At 37.5% G+C, this 24,543-nt stretch overlaps 2 protein-coding genes and 1 long non-coding RNA gene across 10 annotated transcripts in view; 2 read left to right on the top strand and 1 right to left on the bottom strand.

Moving 5' to 3' along the window:
- LOC123874936 (AMP deaminase 2) overlaps positions 1–22,167 on the top strand; it is a 45,981-nt gene extending 23,814 nt beyond the window's left edge. For 3 of the 8 annotated variants that reach the window (XM_045920510.1, XM_045920513.1, XM_045920514.1), the window contains 16 exons: positions 6,086–6,227; positions 8,770–8,935; positions 9,749–9,935; positions 10,297–10,510; positions 10,880–11,005; positions 11,508–11,601; positions 11,677–11,781; positions 12,550–12,681; positions 12,874–13,037; positions 13,425–13,548; positions 13,979–14,145; positions 14,569–14,689; positions 15,013–15,186; positions 15,472–15,582; positions 16,351–16,488; positions 21,670–22,167. In XM_045920510.1, coding sequence (XP_045776466.1) covers positions 6,086–6,227; positions 8,770–8,935; positions 9,749–9,935; positions 10,297–10,510; positions 10,880–11,005; positions 11,508–11,601; positions 11,677–11,781; positions 12,550–12,681; positions 12,874–13,037; positions 13,425–13,548; positions 13,979–14,145; positions 14,569–14,689; positions 15,013–15,186; positions 15,472–15,582; positions 16,351–16,488; positions 21,670–21,789 — 2,285 coding nt within the window. In that variant the 3' untranslated portion in view covers positions 21,790–22,167. Of the gene's footprint in view, positions 1–2,372; positions 2,672–6,085; positions 6,228–8,139; positions 8,341–8,769; positions 8,936–9,748; positions 9,936–10,296; positions 10,511–10,879; positions 11,006–11,507; positions 11,602–11,676; positions 11,782–12,549; positions 12,682–12,873; positions 13,038–13,424; positions 13,549–13,978; positions 14,146–14,568; positions 14,690–15,012; positions 15,187–15,471; positions 15,583–16,350; positions 16,489–17,656; positions 19,678–20,110; positions 20,145–21,669 lie in introns of those variants that run through there. The other 5 variants (XM_045920515.1, XM_045920511.1, XM_045920512.1 and 2 more) reach the window with 5 other exon arrangements.
- The window catches only part of LOC123874972, a 26,237-nt gene continuing 3,625 nt past the window's right edge, over positions 1,932–24,543 (bottom strand). The window contains exons 3-4 of the long non-coding RNA XR_006798047.1: positions 11,071–11,144; positions 1,932–1,943 (exon numbers count right to left, since the gene is read on the bottom strand). This is a non-coding gene — a long non-coding RNA (uncharacterized LOC123874972). The remainder of the gene's footprint in view (positions 1,944–11,070; positions 11,145–24,543) is intronic.
- LOC123874939 (AMP deaminase 2-like) overlaps positions 22,535–24,543 on the top strand; it is a 17,168-nt gene continuing 15,159 nt past the window's right edge. Inside the window, exons 1-5 of the mRNA XM_045920519.1 lie at positions 22,535–22,732; positions 23,033–23,168; positions 23,463–23,661; positions 23,903–24,007; positions 24,355–24,435. Of these exons, the coding sequence (XP_045776475.1) occupies positions 22,686–22,732; positions 23,033–23,168; positions 23,463–23,661; positions 23,903–24,007; positions 24,355–24,435 (568 nt within the window). The 5' untranslated portion in view covers positions 22,535–22,685. The remainder of the gene's footprint in view (positions 22,733–23,032; positions 23,169–23,462; positions 23,662–23,902; positions 24,008–24,354; positions 24,436–24,543) is intronic.

The raw sequence follows: 24,543 nt of genomic DNA, 5'->3' as shown, positions 1-24,543 counted from the left end.
CATCATATTAGAAGGCGTCATTGATTGGCTGAAGTTGTTCAACATCTGATCGATAAACGTACTGTATATAAAATTCTTATAGTTTTTAGTTGATGAATTGTAGCATAATAAAGGATAATATTTGTAATCAATATATAAGATGAAAACATCTTTATTACTTAGATGATTTGTGAAACGAGCTTGATGATTTGTATATTAGTCACTAAGTTTATTCATTGTACAATTTGGATTGGCCGATAACGATAAGATAAAAAGGGGAGTGGCTAATAAACGTGGAGAGGTTACCTGTAAGAGTGGTTTTAAAACGACGACATTCGGAAATATACTAACGTAAGAGGAACAACATTTATTTGACACAAATGTAAAAGTTAATAAATTTAAATATGAAATAAAAGTATAATAATTTATCATAAAGATTGTGTTTGTGATTTCGTCAGACCTTACCCAAAAGTAAGCCCTCGGCTTTGTTCGGCTTTCGGTCAAGGGATTCTGATCAAAGATAGATTAGTTATGCTCTTGAAATGTCAAACTTTCATCTAAAAAATTCAGCATTTTTGCGTACACACACAAACAGGCATGCATGACATACTTAGTATTATTACATATTATACTTAGCTGAATTGTAGTAGAGAAAAAGAGATGTTGGTTTTATTATCATTTAACAATCAGAAATGATATTAAAACTAAATAAAATTAAAAACATCACATAATTAAGAATGGGTACATGCTATTATTGCTATTAAAAAGTTTTTCATTGTATACTAAGCATTTTTTAACCCCCGACCCAAAAAGAGGGGTGTTATAAGTTTGACGTGTGTATCTGTGTATCTGTGTATCTGTGTGTCTGTGTATCTGTGTATCTGTGTATCTGTCTGTGGCATCGTAGCGCCTAAACGAATGAACCGATTTTAATTTAGTTTTTTTTGTTTGAAAGGTGGCTTGATCGAGAGTGTTCTTAGCTATAATCTAAAAAAATTGGTTCAGCCGTTTAAGAGTTATCAGCTCTTTTCTAGTTTTCTTGTAGAAAAGAAGGTTAGTGTTACGGTATTGTATTAGTCTGTGTAATATCCTAACGTCATCTGTCACTTGTCACATACTTGTCACTTGTCACCTATCGCTGTCTTGATACAATGTCTGTCTGTGTCGTGTGAATGGAAATAAAATCAAATCCAAGAGCATCCATCTTTTATTTGTAACACACCAATGAAATATGGTGTCAGAAGTGGGATACGAACCCACGCCCACATAACCACATAGATAACCGTTAGGTTCATAATTTTATGTCAATAGACAAATGTCAAGCTGTCAAGATGGACGTTGCCTAAATACATAATTATTTATTTGAAAATGATGTTTTGGAAAACTCAAATACTTTGGATCGTCGGGGGTGTTATAAATTTTTAATTTACACTTGTTTTAATTTAAATACTAGGAACACGGATTTTTTTTCTATTTAATAAAATAATAATCATCATGTCCATAAGTTGCATAAATCATGGTCACCCTAAAAAACGTACCGTATTTTTTTTTTCAAAAAAAAAAAATATTTTGCGGTAAACTGACAACCCTAAATAGTTGATTAATACTTGAACCAAACTAATTTGATCACGAAGTTGATGGACACTATCGTTATTTTCACCGAATTCATTTGATAACCTTTATCTTTCTTTTTTTTCTTTATTCTATTCTTTACTTATGACAAAAGTGTGCGTAACTTTGTAGGTAGCATGTTACGAATTATGTAATAGGTTGCCAAGTGAAAAAAATGCGCCCGAATTAATTCAAAATATCAAACCAGGCAATTTGGTCAAACGTTAATGGTCAGTTGCACCACAGAAAGTTAGTGTTGAAAGTTGTTTTTTAATTGCCCACCAAAAATAAGCTTTGATGACACAAGTCAGTAGGTATCCTTACGTCCTTTATAAATCTTTTTGCTATTAAAGCTAAATCTCAAATTTTTACAATAAGTATAGTGTGATGATGGGTCAAGTATGAGGGTAATGATGAATCCTCATTTGTGCAACCAAAAGTGGCTTGATAGTCAAATTTAACGTTAACGGTAACTGGGCAAAGTGTAACTGGCTTTTGATTAATGAGACGTTAATCAAGTAGTAACAAATTATAATCGCAAAAAATCGTTCTAAAATGCCATCCAATTTTCAAGGAAATCAGACTGCAAAAACTTAATGATATATGCGCAAAAGTTGTTTTATTGCATCATAATTATTTTACTTCATAGTTAGGTGTGCTAGTAGGTAAACTTATGTTAGTAATATTTTATTTAAAGTTTAAATCAAATATTAATAACATACGTTTACGTGGTTAAGTTTTAATGACGATTTAAACAGTTGTTTAGTGCACAGTTTATATAGACAGCTTTCAGGTTTTAACAATATAGACGATTTTGACTATTTATCCTACGTACTATTCACGTATAAAGATATTAAAGTGAATTATATACATATTTGAAAAAATACAATTAAATATTGAATAACATTAAAGGAATCTGGGTATATTATATTATATCCAAGACCTTTTAGTGATGATAAAATTGTGTTAAGTGTTGTGTATAAAAAAATTGCGATGTACAGTTTCGACAAGGACCTGTGGCATGTGAGGAGACGAGCTACTTCAGATACTCAGTACGATGACAAGGAACAGGAAGAAAAACGTAAATATTTTATAAAATATTGTGGGAGTATGAATACTTAGTCCTAACATACATAATATCTCTTCCACGTTAGCTCGTTTAAATCAGACTACAGACTACATGCTATTGATACTTGATTATATTGTCATTTTTACCAACACCAGGCAAGATCGCAGTTAATGATTGACTAAGCTTTAGTGGAATAAAACATACCTAGGTAACCTACTTTTTAACGTCGGTTAAAAAACTAGGAAACGCCAATTATAGTATGCTTCACTTTTGTTGAAAATCTAAATGACAACTAAATGTAATCTTAATTTTTTTGAAACATTTATTGTTTGAAAAGGTGACTCTACCATAGACTCTACTATCAAAAGCTCGCTTTCTTTAATTTAAAAAAAAACTAAATTAATACTTCGAAGATATTTTACAGTGGGAGGTTATGTGGAGTAGATAATATTTGAAGTTTGTTAAACTTCTTTAAACGTGAATATTCCTGACTCCTGACTCCAAACCTTCAGTCAAGAAGCATCCGCCGAGTCTCTTACTACTAAGTTATATTCGGTAGTGCGAGCAATCCGAACCAAGTAGTGTTAGATTCGTCTAACTATTACCTAATAATTGATATGTAGCACTTGTAAAAGTTTATTTGAACAAAAATCTTTCTACTTTTATGTGCCTTGACAAATAAAAAAATGTACATAAATATTGATAATAATTAATGGGTAATTATTTTGCCGGGGACTAAAACTTAAACGGTGACTTGAAATGGCACTTGATAAAATAAACTGGCAGCGTTTTAATTTTTTTGCGACTAATATTATAAAGGCGAAAGTTTGTATGTGTGTGTGTGTGTGTGTGTTTGTTACTCCTTCACGCAAAAACTACTGAACGGATTTGGCTGAAATTCGGAATGGAGATAGATAATATCCTGGATTAGCACATAAGCCAAAGAGTTCCCACGGGATTTCGAAAAAACTAAATCCACGCGGACGAAGTCGCGGGCGTCAGCTAGTAGGTAGATAAGTTTTGACTGTTTTTAGTCGAAGAGCATTAGTCGCCAACCTAATATTTTTGGAACCCGTAGTTAATTTTTCAAGCACCCGAATCACAATTTATTTGCCGCCGCCGCTTTAAATACAACCCATAAAATCAATTACAATATTATTTTTTATACTCTGTAAACGAATAGTAACATATCACATTGTCATATTTCTACGTTTGCGTTTAATAATGGTAATTTTATGTCTGGATAATTGCTTACAACTCAACAAATAATGTGTACGAATTGGCTCTAGCCCAAAAGTGAAGTGGTTACCCTATTCGTGACGCATTGCGTTTCGATGAAAAAAATTTAACGCACTGCGTATAAATTTCTAAGAAATACCTCTTTTTATAAATCTAGAACGGAAGCTGGTTTCTGATCAATTAATTTTGTTTGTCACTAGCTTTTACCTGCGCCCAAAAGAACCTATGTTATAACAAAATATTATTATTTTCTAAGTAATAGATTAAAACCACGTTATAAAAGTTTCGAAAAAACCCCGACTGTGGTATGCGCTGCATCTTTTTCAGATAGATCGTTGAAGCGCATAAAATCCGACATTGAAAGTACCAACTCGCGCCATCAAGACGATTCAATGACATACTTATCATTTATCAAAATTGGTTGAGCGGTTGAGTAGGTGCGAGCGGACGTGCATACCTACATACATACAGGTCAAACACATAACCCTCCTTTGGGCTTCGCGGTTCGCCGCAGTTGGGTAATAACTAGGTAAGTATACTTATAGCCAATTTTTTCGACCAAATTAAAAGGAATATCATATGTATGGTGGTGGTGGTGGTGGTGGTGGACAACTAGGGGTCTATATTAGGTATATTATCATACACACATACCTAATTATGTAAATATGTATAATATGTAAAAAATATAACGTGGGAAGTGGGGACGAGTCTGTCATTGATGTAACGGATGGGGGGAATTAACAAAAACCTGGCCTTTACAAAGATGTAACAAAAGCTAGCGCTGGGGTCCGCTGGCCTACTTCCTCTTTTATTAACATTCAATGCTTTTAAATAATACTAGCCTTTGCTCGCGACTTCGTCCGGGCGATATAAAATATAGCTACAGTACTCAGGAAGGAATGGTATACCTATCAGTGAAAGAATTTTCAAAATCAGGTAATTAGTTCTGGAGTTTATCTCTACTCTACATATTGTACATGCCTACTTACTGTTACTGTTTTTACGTTCCTAAATAGAATTATATTTTTAAAGCTATGAAAATGTAATGTATTTTATTGAATTGATTCTTTGATAATGGATAACTTCCTATAAATCGATAATTTGATAACAGAAATCGATATTATAAGTACTTACCTGTATTATGTTACTATGGCTTATTCATCACCATTTCTGAATCATAATATCATTATTTATCCTTTTAAATAGGTACGAGATAGGTATCAAAAATGTATTTGTAATTTCAAATCATTTGTACATAAAACCGAGTATACTCAATCCATAGTTTGGTAGATAATAATCTAAAGAATTCACAGATATCGATACTAATAAAATACCTAATAATATGATGTCACTGAGGTGCCTTAAATGATTAATAATGCCATTTTTCACATCTGCAAAATAAACGTCTAAAAATAATAAAAAACGGCAAATCTATGTGCAAATATTGAAATAAGTAATCTGAATCACTCATATTACTCCCGTGAACTTAAACAAACAGTCAATCTATACTTATAATAAATTCATAACTCTACCTAATATTCCCTAATAATAAATCTTAGAATGTGGTCACTCTACTAACATAGATCAATAATTCAATACGTGCGTAATCTTTATGTTTCAATGGCGGCTCTTTAGGTCGCCTATTTTGCGTGTGATAATTTTAAATTGCGTCAGTGGACAACAATCATATTTTAATTATTATCGTTATTATATTATTATCTACTTTGTTATTGGCCTTGCCCGTGAACTTTGTCAACAAACAGGCTCGTTGAGATAAATATACTGAGCATTTAAAAAAATACGATTTTTTTTTTTTTGATCGCAATCAATAAACAATACTTTACAAAAATTTTAAAAAAAAATTAGAGCAAACTAGCAGCCGGTGTGGCTGGGTCATGTGATGTAGGTATACTTATTTACCCCCGTTCATGAACATTTGCAGCACCAGAGCAACCGCCAATGCATTGCAGCTTTCAGGAATTTAAAAAAATATTTTCAACATTTAATTTTTAAAATTAAAAGAAAAGATTTTCTGAATTATCATTTTCCACAAATATTTTTTAACAATTTCTGGAATATTAATGTAGGTACCTATCCCACCAGGTGTAGGTACCCTCCCACAAATAGTTTTAGTTGGTACAGGAACAGTTCCTGAGTTCTGAAAGAATCTATATCTTTTGTGTACAGGTAGCGAGTCTCCTACAAGTGCAGTGGGGGCGGAGGCGCCCCGGGAGCTCCCCAACGAGCTGTCAGCGCCCTACGAGGTTCCCCAGTTCCCCATAGAGCAGATCGAGAAGAAGCTACTCATACAAAGACAGCTCAATGTCAAGTGAGTACTATTAATCTAGCTCACTGCTATTGTACCTGCGGTCTCTGTGAGGCTCTCCAAGCAGCTGTCGGTCCCTACAAAGTTCCCTAGTTCCCTATATGTAGAGCTGATTTCAACCCGATCGATAACCGGATCTCAAACCCAATCGATATTCCGGAAAATCAAACAGTTCCCACGGGATTTTTAAAAACCTAAATCCACGCGGACGAAGTCGCGGGCATCAGTTAGTTCTCAGTAATTTTCTTTTAAAACATAAAATCTTTCAACTTCCGTTAGTTTCCCACAGTGACACAGCGCAAAGATTATGAAACAATCCTGAAACATACTTGGCCAGATAGCCGGCTTTATGAGTCACCCTTGTAATTGGATCAACCTTCACATCGCAACCCTTAACACGGGGGATGCTCGTGCTCTACAATAATATGATCTAGCAGTGCGGTCTGCGCGTGCTGTATCTTTGATTTGAACGAATGAATATGAATGAAGATGTGACCTGACCGCACATTTTGTAGTTTCGCCTTTTTGACGACCTACCTGGCGCAGTTGTAAGCGTCTTATTAGTGGGAGGACCCGGGTTCGATTCCCGGTAGGGGTTTTTTTTTCTAAATCTCTGGTCTGGTCTGGTGGGAGTCATGCCACTAAGCCATTTAGCGTTCCGGTACGATCCCATGTAGAAGCCAAATGCCATACCCATTCCAGGTTAGCCCGCTCCCATCTAAAGACTATCATCACTTACCACCAGGTGAGATTTCAGTCAAGGGCTAAATTGTATTTGAATTTAAAATACCTTCACCATTAAACCAAATGATACTATTGCTTAAAATGCATATAGCATTCGAAAAGTTAGCTCTCGACTATGGCGCGACATCCTAACCAATATCACCGCTATTTTCACCAAAAACTAGTACTTATAGTTTAACTGTTTGCATAAATGGTTCCCCTCGATTTATAACAGCAATGTTTTACCAAGCTACTGGCGGGCAACGAAAATAAATTAGAAATATTGTCTGCAAAGTCTTTGGCAGTTTGCCACCCCTTACAGCCTTTTGTTACAGCACTGGCTGGCTGGAACGTTACATTGCAGAAACTACAATATTAGCTTAGGTACATATAAACCCCACATGCCGATCGACCGACCGATATTCAATGATTAGAGTAAGTATATGCGTTGAGTATCCTGTATTGCAGGTTTGAAGATCCTTAATCATCATAATCAAGTGCTACAGTCTTGGGTGAACCTTGGCTTGAACCTTGCTTACTAAAGTAAACTCCCTCCATCGGAGGTAATCCATTGGAACTTCTTACAGTGCCCGGCAAACAACTTGAGCATTGATGCGATTGGCTGCTGAGTGGCGGGTGCACGCGATTGGTTGATCAGTCGGCGCGGGTGCACGCGATTGGTGCATACGTCGACTTTCGCTTCCCGGATTCGCCAACTTTCTCCCACCACTATTCCTCTTCAGGTCCAAGTTGTTTGCCGAGCACTATACCAGCTCTGATATCCCAAAACTTTCAAGTCCTTCTGTACTCCGGCAATCCTCTCTAGGGTCTTCCTCGGTCTCTATCGCCCTCCAGTTTATAACTTTTTCAGGGTTATTTTGTCGTCCATGCGTTGCACATGTCTTGCCCATCGTATTTTTGACAGTTTAATAGTTTTGACCACTGTTTTGACAATATTCCGATTGTGAAGAATGCATCAAAATCATTGCATTGCAATAAAAACAGGTCAGCCTTTCAGAAATCTAATAAAACACTATATACTATTGTGTGTGAAATGTGAATGTGTTACAAAGCTTAGGGCCCAAACATACGTTCTGTGTTAGTCATGTTTAATTCTAATCCTGTTTAAGTCTACAGTTATACGGATTGCGTAGTCCACGCTACACTGAGTTGTGACTGTCTTATGTCTGCGCTGTTCCGTGTCGGCTGTCGAGTGTTTATACATTTTAAATTCAGTTCAAAGCCTAGACGCGTGAAACATTTTACCACGTGTTTCTTTTTAAATTAGGTACTTTTCGTGATTTGGTGGGTAGTTTTGAAAGTTTTGAGCGTTCTGTAGCTACTTAGGTATGTTTGGCAGTAAAATTGAATTCAAGAAATTTACTTCTATAAGGTAGGACTCGAAGATCTCTTTGCTTTGGTTCATCGTCTGTTAATGATCATCCATATCAGTAAAGCACTTCACATAGACAAAAAGACCTCGCCTGCACATGTTAGAAATTCGTAGTCGCTGTACTCCGTAACATTTACTTTTTCGTAGGAAGGCACGGAAATGTAACTACGCTAATCACTAATCAGTTATTTACTAACAGTAATGACCTTGTGGAAATATTTTGAAGGAATAGAAAACATTGCGTCTTTGGACGTACTCCAGCATAAACAACGAATTGCAGACCAGACCAGAGACTATTTGAATTAACCTAAAGTACCCTAGCAGAGCATCGGTCCTGGGACCTCACTATTTTGAGATATAAATATGCGCCAACCACTACCAGCAGCGGTAGGAATGTGGTCAATATTCATGTGAAATATGTTTTTACAGGGCAGCAGAATGCGGGCAGTCCACGCGCTCGTTCGCCGGCAGCGAAGCGGGCGGAGTTGCGGGGGTGTTCGACGAGACATCCAGACTGCGCGTCGACGACGACGACTTCGAGGTCATCCTGCCGCACTTCCAACGCGTGGCCATCAGCGGGGAAGACACCTCTGGAGTATGTATCTCTATCTACTGTACAATGTACATAGGCTAGTGTAGTTAGGTGGCTAGTTAGGTAGCTGTCGTCTTTGTCCTGCCCCCTCCCTTACCAGACGCATAATATATTTCTTCATGTTTCCCGACTAGATATGTATTACTAGCTGATACCCGCGACTTCGTTCGCGTGGATGTAGGTTTTTTAAAATTCCCGTGGGAACTCTTTGATTTTCCGGGATAAAAAGTAGCCTATGTGCTAATCCAGGGTATAATCTATCTCCATTCTAAATTTCAGCCCAATCCGTCCAGTAGTTTTTGCGTGAAGGAGTAACAAACACACACACACACACACACACACACACACACATACAAACTTTCTCCTTTATAATATTAGTGTGAAGTGTGATTATACTAGCTGATACCCGCGACTTCGTTCGCGTGGATGTAGGTTTTTTAAAATTCCCGTGGGAACTCTTTGATTTTCCGGGATAAAAAGTAGCCTATGTGCTAATCCAGGGTATAATCTATCTCCATTCTAAATTTCAGCCCAATCCGTCCAGTAGTTTTTGCGTGAAGGAGTAACAAACATACACACACACACACACACACACACACACACACACACACACATACAAACTTTCTCCTTTATAATATTAGTGTGATTTAAGGGGAACAAGTTCTGTGGTGAGGGGTGAGGTGTGGAGGAATCAAAAATTTAACGGCCAGGCTCCTTTTCGCTCAAAAATTACCTGACTATCCTAACGTGATAACTAATATTAAATTCTGCCGTTCAATGACTGATCTTATTTACGAACTTGCAATACCTCACCAGGTCCCACTGGAAGACCTTCAGCAGGCGTCGTCGTACCTGGTGCAGGCGTTGGAGATCCGCAAGCGTTACATGGACATGTCGCAGCAGAGCTTCGCCACCATCACCACGCGCTTCCTACGCAGCATGGACGCGGACGCGCCTCCCAACCACACGCCCGGCATTAAAGTGCCCAAGAGCCATATTGCTGGTGAGGTCCTCACCTCAGCACCCCTGAGCACTAACAGTGCGACCACCTATAGTCAGAGTCCCTCCAGAATTTATCTCTTTTTATAGATTTGACCCCTTCAGGTCAAATCCACCAAAGGAGGGAACAGTCAGGGGAAACAACACGCTCCATCTCACTCTAGCTAAGGCCAAACTAAGTTCACGGTAGGCGGATGAAGAACATGCAAACATTGTATGCTGTTCCAACAATGACAATGATTTGTACAGTGCGTTTGCACCCAAAACTTAACTCCAAATAATTTGCAAATCATGGAAAGTTAGCATGCGAAAGCCATTTGTTTGCAGGTGATGTCTTCAAGCCTTAAAAGCTTCCATAATTTCAGATCACATAGTCCACCCTCCATTCAAAGACAAGGACCCATGGGAGTGTCCGATGCCCGAAGCGAAGGGCTACATCATCAAGTCCGACCGAGGCGTGTTCAACTTGTACCGGAAAACGGAGAAGGGCGAGGAAAGGGTTCCATACGAATATGTAGACCTTACGCAATACATCCAGGACATGAATGTTATGTGCACTATGATTGCGGATGGGCCACTGTGAGTGAATTACATGATGTAGAACTTTTTGACCATGACACTAGATTTGTATATATTCAAATTCAAATTCAAAATATTTTTATTCAATTAAACTTTTATAAGTGCTTTTGAATCGTCAAAATAATCTACCACTGGTTCGGAAAGCCGTTCCTACCGAGAAGAACCAGCAAGAAACTCGTATTGGTAGAGTACAAATTCTAATATCTATACAGAAAAACACTTTAATCAAAAGGATTTTGTATCTTTTGAATTCGCTTCTATTAAAAATATTTACCTCAATATTATATACTTCGAAATCTGTCTGGCACTAAAGATTCCCTCTTGATTTCTCTAAAGCGTTTGATGTTCTTGACGATTTTCCTGTTGCAGCAAATCGTTCTGCTACCGAAGATTGTCGTACCTGTCGTCCAAGTTCCAGCTGCACGTGCTACTTAACGAGCTTCGGGAGCTCGCCTCACAGAAGGCCGTACCTCATCGTGACTTCTATAATATACGGTAGAATATAACTACACTTCTTCCTTACCCTTGCGTGAGCCTGGTATCTGATCGAGGTCTGCTACCCTGTAGCTCGATTCCGCAAAACCTGCATCAATCATTATTACAATCGCAATTGTTGTTATTGGCTAAATTTATGCTGTTTTTATTGCAACAATGCATTGTAGCCATATTGTAGCCAATAGTGAGCGAGGGTCAGTCAATCAGAGGGGATTGCGATCGTGACATTGTAGCTGTCATTCTACCGCAATCGATGACAATCATTGACAGATGTCAAAAATTTAGCATGCTGTATATTATAATTATAGTCGCTATATCATCTTCATGCTCTAGATTCTAGATCAACCCATCGTTGGCTCCCTACCAAGCACTGATCTCCTCAAGTTAGAACCTTGACGTTTATATTATATAGATAGTAGCTAAAAAAGTCTGCTACTATAGTATTATATGTAGTTTTTAAAACAATGCCTACTATTTTCACAAATCCTTAAATAATTTACAGAAAAGTGGACACACACATTCACGCAGCTTCATGTATGAATCAAAAGCATTTGCTTCGTTTTATCAAGAAGACATTAAAAAATCATGCAGATGAAGTGAGTTTAGTCCTTCTTATTTCTTTCAGTCTAATAAATAGAAGTTTTCTGGATTTAATTGTGGAATCTTTTCAGGTGGTGACATTGCACAAGGGCACTCCAATGACACTAAAAGCGGTGTTCCAGTCCATGAACCTCAGTACTTATGACCTCACAGTCGATATGCTAGACGTGCATGCGGTAATTAAAGCATATTATTTTTTATCAAGCTAACTTACTCAAATGCCTGAAAACAAAAGTCTTCAACCAGTGTGTCCTTCCCGTCCTCACCTATGGTGCTGAAACGTGGACACTGACAAATGGCCTTGTTCACAAATTCAAAGTTGCTCAGCGAGCTATGGAGAGGGCTATGTTAGGAGTTTCCCTGAGGGATAAGATCCGAAATGAGGAGATCCGCAGGAGAACCAAGGTCACTGACATAGCCCAAACTATTAGCAAGCTGAAGTGGCAGTGGGCAGGCCATGCCTGTCGTAGAGGCGATGGCCGTTGGAGCCGGAAAGTCCTTGAGTGGAGACCGCGTTTAAGCAAACGTAGTGTGGGACGCCCTCCAGCACGATGGACCGACGATATAAAGCGGCTGGCGGGAAGTGGCTGGATGAGGAAGGCTGAGGACCGGGTGTGGTGGCGCTCTATAGGGAAGGCCTATGTCCAACAGTGGACGTCCACAGGCTGATGATGATGATGATGATGAACTTACTCAATTGTAGAAATCCTAAAATTATCTACAAGATTGAGAAATTGTTTTATAATATTACATATTTTCAAAAATAGCGTACCAATTTCGTTTCTACAAAAACCGGAATGGGCAGGGTTAAAACAGCGTTATCTTCTTTAAAAAAAAAAACTTTCTTTTCGGAACGAACTTACTCTATTAAGATTTTCGATTGCATCATGAATGTTCAGTACATTTATCATTAATAAGTTTTATACCTAATTACATATTTCTAGGATCGTAACACGTTCCATCGCTTTGACAAGTTCAATGCGAAATACAACCCCATCGGGGAGAGTCGTTTGCGCGAGGTGTTCCTCAAGACTGACAACTATATGAACGGGAAATACTTCGCCAGGATCATTAAGGTAATCATCTTTCTTATAAACATTGAACATCAATTGAGTTCTCCACTCAGGCTACCTTGTAGGATACCACAAAAAAATTAATTTAATAAGAAGATTTTTATTTAAAAGTAAATCAGTTATCTTAGTTTACTTTTCTAACAGCTAAAAATCGCAATTTGTAATGGGAAAACTGTATCTTTTACACTTTTTTAGGAAGTGGCATCAGATTTAGAAGAGAGCAAATATCAGAATGCAGAACTAAGGCTGTCAATTTATGGCAAGAGTCCGGGAGAGTGGGCGAAGTTGGCTAAATGGGCAATACAGTACGACGTGCACTCTAACAACGTACGCTGGTTACTGCAGATCCCGCGTCTATAGTGAGTACCTATTTCAGTATTGTCATGCCTTTTAAACTATTATTTTCATAATTTCTATCATTAGAAATTATTCTATTCTTCTTGTTTTAGCTTTGCTTTATATAATTAATTCGTATCTTTTCATGACTGCTACAAGTTTTCTGCTTGCCCACCATGCATAAACATAATGCACCATACCGATTAATCTTATTTCTACATTTTTCTAAACAAAAAATGAGCAGTTACTTAATTTTTTAAGTCTTTATTTCCTTAATTAATAACTATTCTTTATATTTTGTAATAGGGGTTTGATTGCACAACTTGCATTTACCAAAAATGTTGATCAATTCATTAATTAAGTCCCAGAGGCTATAGTTTTGTTCTATCTAATATTGTATTCACTTTCAGCGATATTTTCAAGTCTAACAAGATCATGAACAACTTCCAAGAATTCCTCAGCAACATCTTCCAGCCGCTGTTCGAAGTCACCAACGATCCAAATAGTAATCTTGAGCTCCACAAATTCTTAACGGTGAGACATTACTTCCCCGTATTGAAGTGAACATTATACCGTCTAAGGGCCTGTTTTTCAAATACCAGATAAACTAAATAACTAAAGAATAAAGTAATTTTGGCAGATTCCCAATACAAAAACTGCCATAACGTTAAATTGATTCGTTAGATAAAGTTTATCTGATGGTTGTGAATCAGGCCCTTGATAAATGAAACTTAAGTGTGTAATTATTAAGTTACCTACATTTATTATTATTAGCATATGTTTGGATATTGAGATTCATAATTGATAGAAAGTAATAACGTGTTCAACGATGGTACTTGTTTAAATAGTGCATTTACTGTCCTAGTTGTAGTTGTATATAATTTCAGAAATAGCATCTTCAATTAACTAAGTATAGTCTGGAACTACAAAAGGAAACATAAAAGAACCATAACTCTATTTGCAGCATGTAATCGGCTTCGACAGTGTAGATGACGAATCTAAGCCCGAGAACCCGATGTTAGACGCGGATGTGCGCATCCCAGCTGATTGGAATGATGAAGAGAACCCTCCCTACGCCTACTACCTCTATTACATGTTTGCCAACATCACGGTACTCAATCACTTCCGCAAGTAAGTGACTTTTTGAATTACTTAAATTACTTATGCCAAGATTTTTTTGTGGGTTGTTAAATTTCAAAAAATCTGTTAAACCAACATAATACTACAAAAAACTCAAAAAGTCTAAATACAAATTTACTTCAAAAGCATAGTTTCAAAGAAGACTTCGGAAGGAGTTTGGCCTAACATGAGAACCTTGGGGCACACCACAAAAAATCCGAGCCATAGATCAATGACGCTTATTTTGTTGACACTTTAATGTTTACAATCTTTGCCTTTAAAAAACTGTACTGGGTACACCTTTTGTATGTTTTACATTTAGAAGATTATTTATGGTATTCATTTATGGATTTATGAAAAGCTTTCGATTCACATTTTCATTCATAGCTCGTAAGTCTCGATTCGGTCTCTCATTGTTTTGCTTTACTTCCACAGAGAGCAAGGTCTAAACACGTTTGTGCTGCGGCCTCACTGCGGAGAGGCAGGGCCGGTGCAGCATCTCGTGTGTGGGTTTATGCTCGCTGAAAATATTTCCCACGGACTGCTTCTGAGAAAGGTATGCGTATAACCTCGACAGAAGAATACATGGTTCTTCCCTCATTTTCTTCTGAAATCTCTTTCTGGCTGTATTTAAAATGGCTGCCAAACAGAACATCTGTTTTGAAGCCGCCATTTTTTATGAAGGTTTAAAAATTAGTTATATGTAAAAACCATAGTTTAAAAATTCTATTTTTTCTTATTACAATATTATGGATAGATGAATACCACGCATGTTTAGTTCTACTTACCTGGAAAGATATCTTTAAGGGTTCTCTTTAGTTTCAGGTTTTTTGCATAAGTATGAGTAATTTGGTTACATATTTTTTTTACCTTTGACAGGTGCCAGTTCTGCAGTATTTGTACTACCTGGCCCAGATCTCCATTGCGATGTCTCCTCTCAGTAACAACTCCCTCTTCCTCAACTACCACCGCAACCCTCTGCCAGAGTTCCTCGCGCGCGGCCTCTGCATCACTCTCAGTACTGACGACCCTCTACAGTTCCACTTCACCAAGGTATTGTTGACTCTACATTGTTAATTTTCATTTCAATTTTACTCCCCTTTCACTCGACTTTTACTTCATTTTCACTCGATTTGTTCTTTCACTTTCACTTTTTGATGTTGCCTCTCAAAGAACTTTTCTTCCTATTCATTCCTAATATTTATCCAGGTTCTACTTGTAAATGTGAAGATTTATCAATTTTCGTCGGCACGGATTTTGAGATGGGAACGTCAATGGTATCATAAACATACCTCCTAGCTTTTTCAGTTAATTTTGAAACCTTTGTTTGTTTGCTAGGAACCTCTGATGGAGGAGTACAGCATCGCGGCGCAGGTGTGGAAGCTGAGCTCATGTGACATGTGCGAGCTAGCGCGCAACTCCGTGCTTATGTCCGGCTTCCCGCATGAGGTAAACTCATTCATTTGGGTACTAAATGATGTCCGGGACTTCGTCCGCTTGGATTTAGGTTCTTTAAACACCCCGTCGGAACTCTTTTTTTTAATAAAGAATATTAGCCATGCGAATCATGACTAATACTCCCCTTTCCCCTCCAATTAAGTGTAAAGCTTGTGCCAGGAGTGGGTGCGACAATAGTGCAACGGGTGGGGTTTGAACCGCCGACCTTTTGGAATTCAGTCCACTCCTCAACCGTTGAGCTATCGAGACTTGTTTTTGCACTCTTTGATTTTCCGGGATAAAAAGTTGTCCATGTCAGTTTCTGAGATGCAAGCTACCTCTGCCAATGGAAGAGGACCTAGGCCTGCGCTAATCTCCGCCACCCATCTACTTCCGTCGGAGACGGGTGTTCCCCCAGTGAACGGGCCTCCACCCTACTCTACACCCTATCCAGTGTCATAGCGTCCAGGTCCCATGGTGGGGTCCCAGCCAAAGTACAGGTTGCCTCGTGGGATATGATTCTATATCCTCTTCCTATATTCTGTATAACCTGCTGGAACATGTGGGTGTGATCTATGGAACTGAAGCCTATTCAGAATCTGGCTTGTTTGGGATGTTTGCAGTAGTCAAACCTACGAACGAGATGATTCGTCTGTGCTGCAAATTTTCATAGGCGGCGGTAATCACTTAACACCAGGTGACCCGCCTGCTCGTTTGCTTGCTATTTTTACTAAAAAAAGAGAAACGTATAGAGTGAAATGAAACGTTTGAACCTCGTAGATGAAGCAGTACTGGCTGGGTCCGTACTACCAGAAGGAGGGCGTGGCGGGCAACGACATCACGCGCACCAACGTGCCCGACATCCGCATCTCCTTCCGCTACGAGACGCTGCTCGACGAGCTCACCAACATATTCAAGGTACGTACCAACATAACATTGGAACAACAACTCTACACTAAGTACACTCACGGTAGGGAAACACTGAACACCACAATCTCAACTAAACTAACATTAGGAACTCACGGAGTGGTTTTCACCCGGGCCCACCGCAGTTGCGGGAGCGCAACACTCGTATACGAAATACATGGAAATGTAGATAGCAATTTTCACGGATAGCAACTTTCGCGGCGTGTGCGGTTGTTTGTGCTCCCGCTGCACCAGTGGGCATCTTGTAGAGTCGCGCGATTCTACAAGCGGTCGCCTAAATTGGCAGGTCTAAATCTAGTGCTACCTTTTCTGCAGGGAGCATTATGAAATGTATAGCAATATATTTAGACCTGCCATTTCAGTTAGTTTAGAATTGTAAAAAAAAACTCAGGGCCTAATTCCAAAAACTTTAGGCGCGGTTTAACTTATATTAAATGGGTTGTATGGCATTGACCAAAGCGTCGTGTATTATCTCACGGTTATTAAAATCATATTAGGTAGTAAGTAGTACACATAACACATTTCGTCACATAATTTTACACTGTTGATCGTAGGTATAGTTTGGTGCCGATTCGGATGGCTATTCTCTAAAGTAAATTTTCTCTAATCTATATTTTGCATTTGTTTCTGAATAATCTAAAAGTTATCAGTTTATTGTATTAATAAAAAATACTCTAAATTTAGTTCTAGTATATTCAAGTTTAGAAGTTAGTTAAATAAAAATTACATTTCTTGGGATTGTCCGTGTGTATTTTTTGCTTTGGTAACACAATTGCCTATTAGGTACCTTCGTGAAAATAGCTTGTGGGGCATCTTTTTGTGTGTGTGGCATTCAATATTGTGTGTGTACAATTCAATAACAGTCTCATAATGAAGTTGTTGTATCAACATTTTTAATGAAAATATTAATTGCATACATTAAAGGAACTCACTCGTCATATTTGCTCTAAGTGTCATCTGTTACATCAAAATTAACCTTTTTACCTTGGATTAAGGACTAAAATCGTACTTTTGACATGACAGTTGACACATAGAGAAATATGGCGAGTGAGTTCTTAAAACGTATGCACTATAAATGAAATGGCGAGTTCGATATTTTCATTAAAAGTGGTGATAAGTATGTGTTTTTCCATTCTCTCATCAAAATAACCGTTTTCAGGAAGGAATGTCGACACCACGATAGACGCATCAACACGAGAGCAAAGGATGCGAACAATTCGATGCTAACGTTGTGAACTAAAATGTAATCCTAACTTATATAATTATATTTAACATTTGTTGTTTTCAAAGCACCTTGTAAGGTTGCCCCAATTATGATAAGGATGGGAGCCCCTTTCTTAAAGAAATATGCTGTAAATATCTTAGAGTATTAACATTTAGGTAAGTAGGTACAGTTTTTTAGAATTGATTGAAGTTGAAACTTTGCAACCTTAACATATTTTAGTTTAGAGATTTTGAACACCCGAATTAGCATCACTAATTTAAGAAACTAAATTTCGTTTTTTTTACAATAAATTTTTATATCCATTTTGAGTGATCGCTACTCACTAATCAGTAAAAAACGCTTTATTTTTACAACGTAACTATGCTATGTTAAGAAAGGGGCTTTACAATATAATATTTTAAGATTTCCGTCAATGTGATAATTCGGACTGTAAGATTGAAAGTGCCATTTTGCGGTAGTTAGTGTTCCCTGCTATGGCGCCTAGGTTACCTAGGTAGGACTTAGGTATAGATGACTGACAATATTTTCTCACCAAGATCTGCCTTTAAAGCATGTAGTTTTTCCTCTAATAAGAACTCCATAACATACATTTTAAGAATTTCTTATATGCAATATCACTAATTGTCTGTGCTCGTATAGTATTATAGACGTTCACAGACAAGCATTTAACTTAATTAAGAAGTTCTTATAATGTAAAGAAGTCATAAGTTCCATCATGTTATTTCTAGCATCCCTGAAGATGTTTGTAATTATCTAATACCTATCTCGCTAAAACACAAAATGTCATGTGAAGGTGCAAACACATAACCTAGCCTAGCTGGTGCTGTGCAAGTTTATTTCGTGTCGTAATGGTTATTTTAGTTGTACAATACGGACACAAAAAAATAAGAATCGAACTATTATACTTAATCAAACGAGATGTTACTTCTTTCTCTTTAGGTAACAGTTAAAGCCTTTTCTTAGGGTCCAAGTTACAGCTATATCGCATAACCATGATACGACATAGGCGTTCAGAGAGCTAAAGATCTGGACACTCTCTAATTGGTGTAGTTATGTGTGTATCGTCGCGCGAGATTGTGTTGTAACTTAATGCAACACAGCACAACAGGGTAATGTGTTTGCGTCTTTAAAACATTTGAACTAATCACTTTCAGGCTGCTAATTTCAACCTTTTTATAGATTCAGTTATAATGATCATTGTAGTTCACGTACTTTTAACTGAGTAGGTACCATAGCGTAGAATTAACCATAGGCAAGTACTACATATTTTATGTGAAAATCTAATGAATCTTTGCTTACGGATCTAATTTTTTTAATTTTTTGTACGTTTATTATTAATACCTCCATAAGGTAAGCTAAGTAAACTATGTTTGACATTTAGGTGATACATGGGTGATACTCACCGTCATTTTGTTTAATAACGTACCAATTACGTACCAGTTACGTACGTAACCTAAGTAAATGACGATCATTCTCAAACATTGAGTTTGTGTAAATAAGATTATTTTGATAAAACGTTATTTGAAATTTATCAATGTTTTCATTTGTTGTTATGGATTTATATTTTATAATATTCCATTTTTTTGTGATAAATACTTACGTACTTATTTACTGAACTCTACTCAGATACACGATAACCTTATTTTTTTTATCCATAATAATTTAGACCCGATGTTCTCTACTAATTTGAATACATAATATCTACTGGGTAGATAATAATTTTGTTTATCTCTTAAGACCAACTTTACCAAACCTGACAAAAATAACCATGTAAATGTTATAAATATAAGATTATTGCATTTCAAATTGACACTATACAAAGTATATGTATAAGAATTTGTCGATGTATCAATTATATACTTTTACACTATGTATAATAGGTATACATATAAAATGATTACGTAATAGAAGAGTGAATATTATCATGTTGTTGGAAATAAATTTTCTCATTTGAATACGTTTCTCATTTTTATCTTATATCTAGTAGCTATTCATAAAACATCGGTAACATAATATATAAATAGAGATTTTAACAACTGAATTAACACCATTGTTGCGGATTTATCAAAATTTAACATCATAATGTTACTTTGACTACTGTTTGTTGATATTATGTTTTTGTACACCATTCACTGCAATAAGTAGACACGACAGATTGAAATGGCAATCGGGGAGGGAACGCCCCGCACACCCGCACTAACCTGATGCGGGCGAGCGGGGCGTCCCCCCGCCTCATGCCTCGATTGCCATTTCAACCTGTCGCGGATTATACGCTCTCTATTTCATTCTAATGCAAACTAACGAAAAAAACTGAAAGATAAAGGGAGTTCACATTAATTTAAGCTCTATGAAGAGTTCTCAGTGAATAATATATTTTTATGGTAATAGATAAAGCGGAGTGGCTCGCCCATGCCTCCATAAGGTATACCTGGATAATACTTTTGTCAAAACTACCTATTTATTACTTACTTACTTTAACTACCTACTTTATCTAAAAAAAACTAATAAGCTTTTTATTTTTTCTTATTCGAATGTCTCTATTGAAATTGTTGGATTTGAAAATCAACAACTTTACCGAAGATCGCTACAAAGTTTGAATTGTTTTTAACCCCCGACCCAAAAAGAGGTGTGTTATAAGTTTGGCGTGCGTATCTGTATTTGTCTGTGGCATCGTAGCTCCTAAACGAATGAACCGATTTTAATTTAGTTTTTTTTTTTGTTTGTAAGGTGGCTTGATCGAGAGTGTTCTTAGCTATAATCGAAGAAAATCGGTTCAGCCGTTTGAAAGTTATCAGCTCTTTTCTAGTTTTCTAGTTAGAGGTTTTTGTGTCGGGAGTTTTTTAAATTTTGAGTTATTATATTGTAAATAGATTTCAAAAAGTATAAGAATCTTAATGCGATAATAATTATTGTTACCAACAATTTTGGCAAAAGTATGACACTGATGTTACAGTGAAACGAAGTCTAAGTACCACGCATTAGAAGGTTTATTCATTCTGATAGAGCATAGTTCTGTTTAGACTTTAGAGATTGTGTACAACAGAATTAGACAGGGTGATCATAGTAATTTTGACAGAAGAATGACTAAACTAGTGCATAGTACATAGATATCGTTGTTACAGTGCATGAAAATGGATGCGTAATTTAGTGAGAGTATGAAGTTAAAATGATCAGTGCAGACACAAAGCATTCATTTATAACGAAATGCTTTATTTTGAATGTTGGGTTATATTCCGCGAACGCCATCTATTAAAGGAAAAAAGGTAAGATTTTAACTAATTTCATATCAGTAAACATGTTTGTTTTTAACTGCCCATATTGTGTGAGCCAATTTTACAGTGTTATGTGTAACATCAAGTTTGTACCTATACGTTTTGCCTGCTTTTTGTATGCTTTTTGGGACTAAGTAGATTTAAGTTAGAACAGTTGCTAAAATCAGTTTCTGAATAATTTTGATAGAAAAGAACTTACACTTTGATTTTTCTAAATAACTCTTTCTTTTTATTGGTACACGGTAGTTTTAAGTATTATTCTGGTAATGATACTAATTTACTAATTCGATTGTACGTAGGTAAGTAGGTACCGGAAAATGATAGTACCTACCTACTAGATTTTGACCTGTCAGGTTTCAGAGATACTATACAACAGAATAAGTCCTATTCTCTGAAGTAAATTTAAAAGTGCTAACAAAAATAGTAGAAATTCCAATTTTTTGGCGATAAACCGCCATCCCAAAATTGTACAACGCTTGTAGAAGTTTTCACTTCAAAAATACTTTAGAACTAGTTATCTATATAACGAAATACCTTTGGACCTGTCCATCTAGTTTTAGAGGGTTTTGACCAACCGAATTAGTACCACGTATACCACTGTTGATATTGCCGGCTAGTTATGGACATTCTTCATAATACCTACCTAGGTAGATATTGATAATGTGAACATTGCAGGCTCGTCACGGGTTCTCCCTGCTGCAGAACTGCCCCGCACCCCCCGGCCCGCCGGTCACGCCGCCGCCGCCCAACTTCAACGCGCCCATCGTCAGCCTCAAGCGACCCTCACTTGTGTAGTATTTAGTTCCATGAGTTGGTAGATAATATGTCAGTAACATCGGCAAGCTGAGGTTCTAGGATTGATAATAATGAGCCTCGTAGCGTGAAAAGTACCCGTGGGAGATAGATATGCTCGCTCGGTGGGACGCTAGATATTTCGGTTCATAGGCCATAGGCTTGTTTTTTCTGTCACCAAGTTCTAACTAGGTATCTAGGTAAAAGGTAAATTTTATTAATATGTAAGTATAAGATGTAAGTAAGATATAATATGATTTAGAAGGTAGGTATGCACTATGCAGCTATCTTCAATATAAAATGTATAAAATTTATATTTTGTACTTCATAGACGTATAACATACATGATACATGACTTGAAATATAAATTAATTGTGGAAAAATTAGTAAATCTTTTATTTAAGTTACCTTTCCTGATCGTAATGTTCTAGTCACTAGTTGTTACCCTTTAACAATTTCGCCCATCAAAAAGAGTAGGTACACTTGTAGGTACATACTTTGAATGACTTTGACTTTGAAATCTTACCAACCTTCTGAGTGAAGGCATACATCGTGAGAGAATTTGCGGAATTTGCATATTTTGATAGGTAGGTATATAAACCTACCTCTACTATAAGTACCTACAGAATGCTACAGAAATCCTATATTTTGGGTATGGATCTGTGGTATGGATATGGATTCAAACGAGAAGGTAGGATGGGACCTCTTTCCATAACAACAAAAAATTATTACATCAATAAACGTATTTATTGACAACCCGTCATTTCAATTTGACAACTTTTAACCCTGATAATCACAATGTTTTTGTGCTCTTGTGGTACTTAAATGTAAATAAAGAGAAGAATGAATAAGTAGGCAAATTTTTAGTTTCACCACTAAAAAAATGGACAACTAACAAAATGTTTGGCTCTAAGAAAGACCTTAAACAATGGGCCAAGTCTCGATAGTAAGTATTCAATCTCAATTCTCATGGTAAGCCTTCTTCTACCACTCTTGGCAGAGCGGAAAGCAGTCGTGGTTATTACTAATTAGTGACGTGTTTAAAAGGGCATTACCAGATGCGCCTAACGAGGATTTGCCGTTTCTCCTTGCTAGCCGATAGCCTGGTACACTTGTACTAAAATTGGGTTGAGTTTGAGTCGGGACCAACTGTCAAATGTTACATCGGTTGACCTTGAAGATGTTTTGTAGAAAACAAGGACGTAGTCCCCAGATTCTGTCCTCTTAAGCAAGCTCTGTTTAATAGCGAGACGCGCAAGAACATATCCGGAGCGACGCGCACGCACATCCGCGGCCCGGGCGATGCGTACGGGCGGCGAGAGAATGCGGGCAACACCGTCACCTTCCAACGCCTGTCCGTTGCCGGGATTCATGTCACCGGGGTGAGGAATCTGGTCTTTCGTACCCCTGTATACTTAGGATCACCATCTCAGCAACCTGGCTGGGCAGCGTCTGGGAAGCTTTTGTTGAACCGTCGACCTTTTTTACCATAGTAGAAGTACCATACAATTGCGTGGAGATAACACATAAGATTTTGATGATTAGGCTTTGCCAGTTAGGTGGTAGTAACTCGCAGCCATCAGCCTGTGGAAAAATTAAAATACTGTACCTAGTTACGACCCTAAGGTCCATGCACTTAAGATGAACGGATCTTGAGGTCGAAATATTGAATGTAGGTGCCGTTAGATGACCTGGAGCGTTCAGCATTGTATGTCATCGACGCGCTGGCACTCCGCCGCGACTACATGGAGATGTCAGAGCAGTCGTTCCCGGAGACCCTGGCCTACTACATCACGCACCGACAGTCTCCCCCTAAGGAGGAACAGCCGCATGATGACGTCATCGATTTAAGCAGTGCTGTGCTGAAATTTGATGGTATCGTTGACATTTTTATTAAACCTGACTCATTCCAATATCTTCGTCCAACGATGATAAAGCTTGTTCTAGCAGTAGGTGGGAAAATAGCACAAAGGATAGCATTTTAATTACCTAGCAGCTGTTTAAGCGGTAGAATCTGAACATGTCAACCAACTTTACCGCGGATTTTAGTTTGCTCATGCTCTTGAAGCTTGAATAGGTTTTTTATTTGACAAAAATAAGCTGTTATCGTTTGTAGAAGCGGTCGCGGAGCAGAGCATTCGCTTAAGAACATGCTCTTCGGTAGATCTGCAGATCGCGCAGGGTGTCGGGCGAGGCAGCTGGCAGAATTCAGAAACGCAATGTAAATAATCACTACCTTTATTATTACAAATGCGAAAGTGTGTTTGTTTTAAACTTAAAAAACGCCGCAACCGTGCAACTGAGCGACGTAATTTTTGGATGTAGTTACCCGGGGAGCGACCTATGCTACTTTTATCCCAGAAAATCTAAGAGGATCACAGAATTTTTAAAAGCCTGAACCCATCTGGCCGAAGTCGCTGGCATCAGCTAGTAAGCTCATTGTGGCAACTATTCGTCAGACGGTTAGATTCATTTTATATTTAGTAAGATTTGTGTTAAGTCAATATATATATTTTTTTTAATGTTCGAACTTCGACCCAATGACTAATTTTTGAAACTTTGATACAGTTTCTCTGCCTGGTACCCTGTCAACAATCTTCCCGGGTCACAGAGGCTTCTGTGACAGTCAAGAGGATTTAAGTGCAAATGGTAAACTATTAAACATATTCTTTTTCCTGACCTTATCCCACGCTACATGGGGTCCGTACAACATGTTTTCTTCTTCCACTCCCTTCTGTTATCCATCAATGTATCATC

Source organism: Maniola jurtina, chromosome 19 (assembly GCF_905333055.1).
Source record: "Maniola jurtina chromosome 19, ilManJurt1.1, whole genome shotgun sequence".
Lineage (NCBI taxonomy): Eukaryota > Metazoa > Arthropoda > Insecta > Lepidoptera > Nymphalidae > Maniola > Maniola jurtina.
The sequence above is the reverse complement of the archived record's forward strand: the minus strand, read 5'-3'. Positions and strand labels throughout refer to the sequence as shown.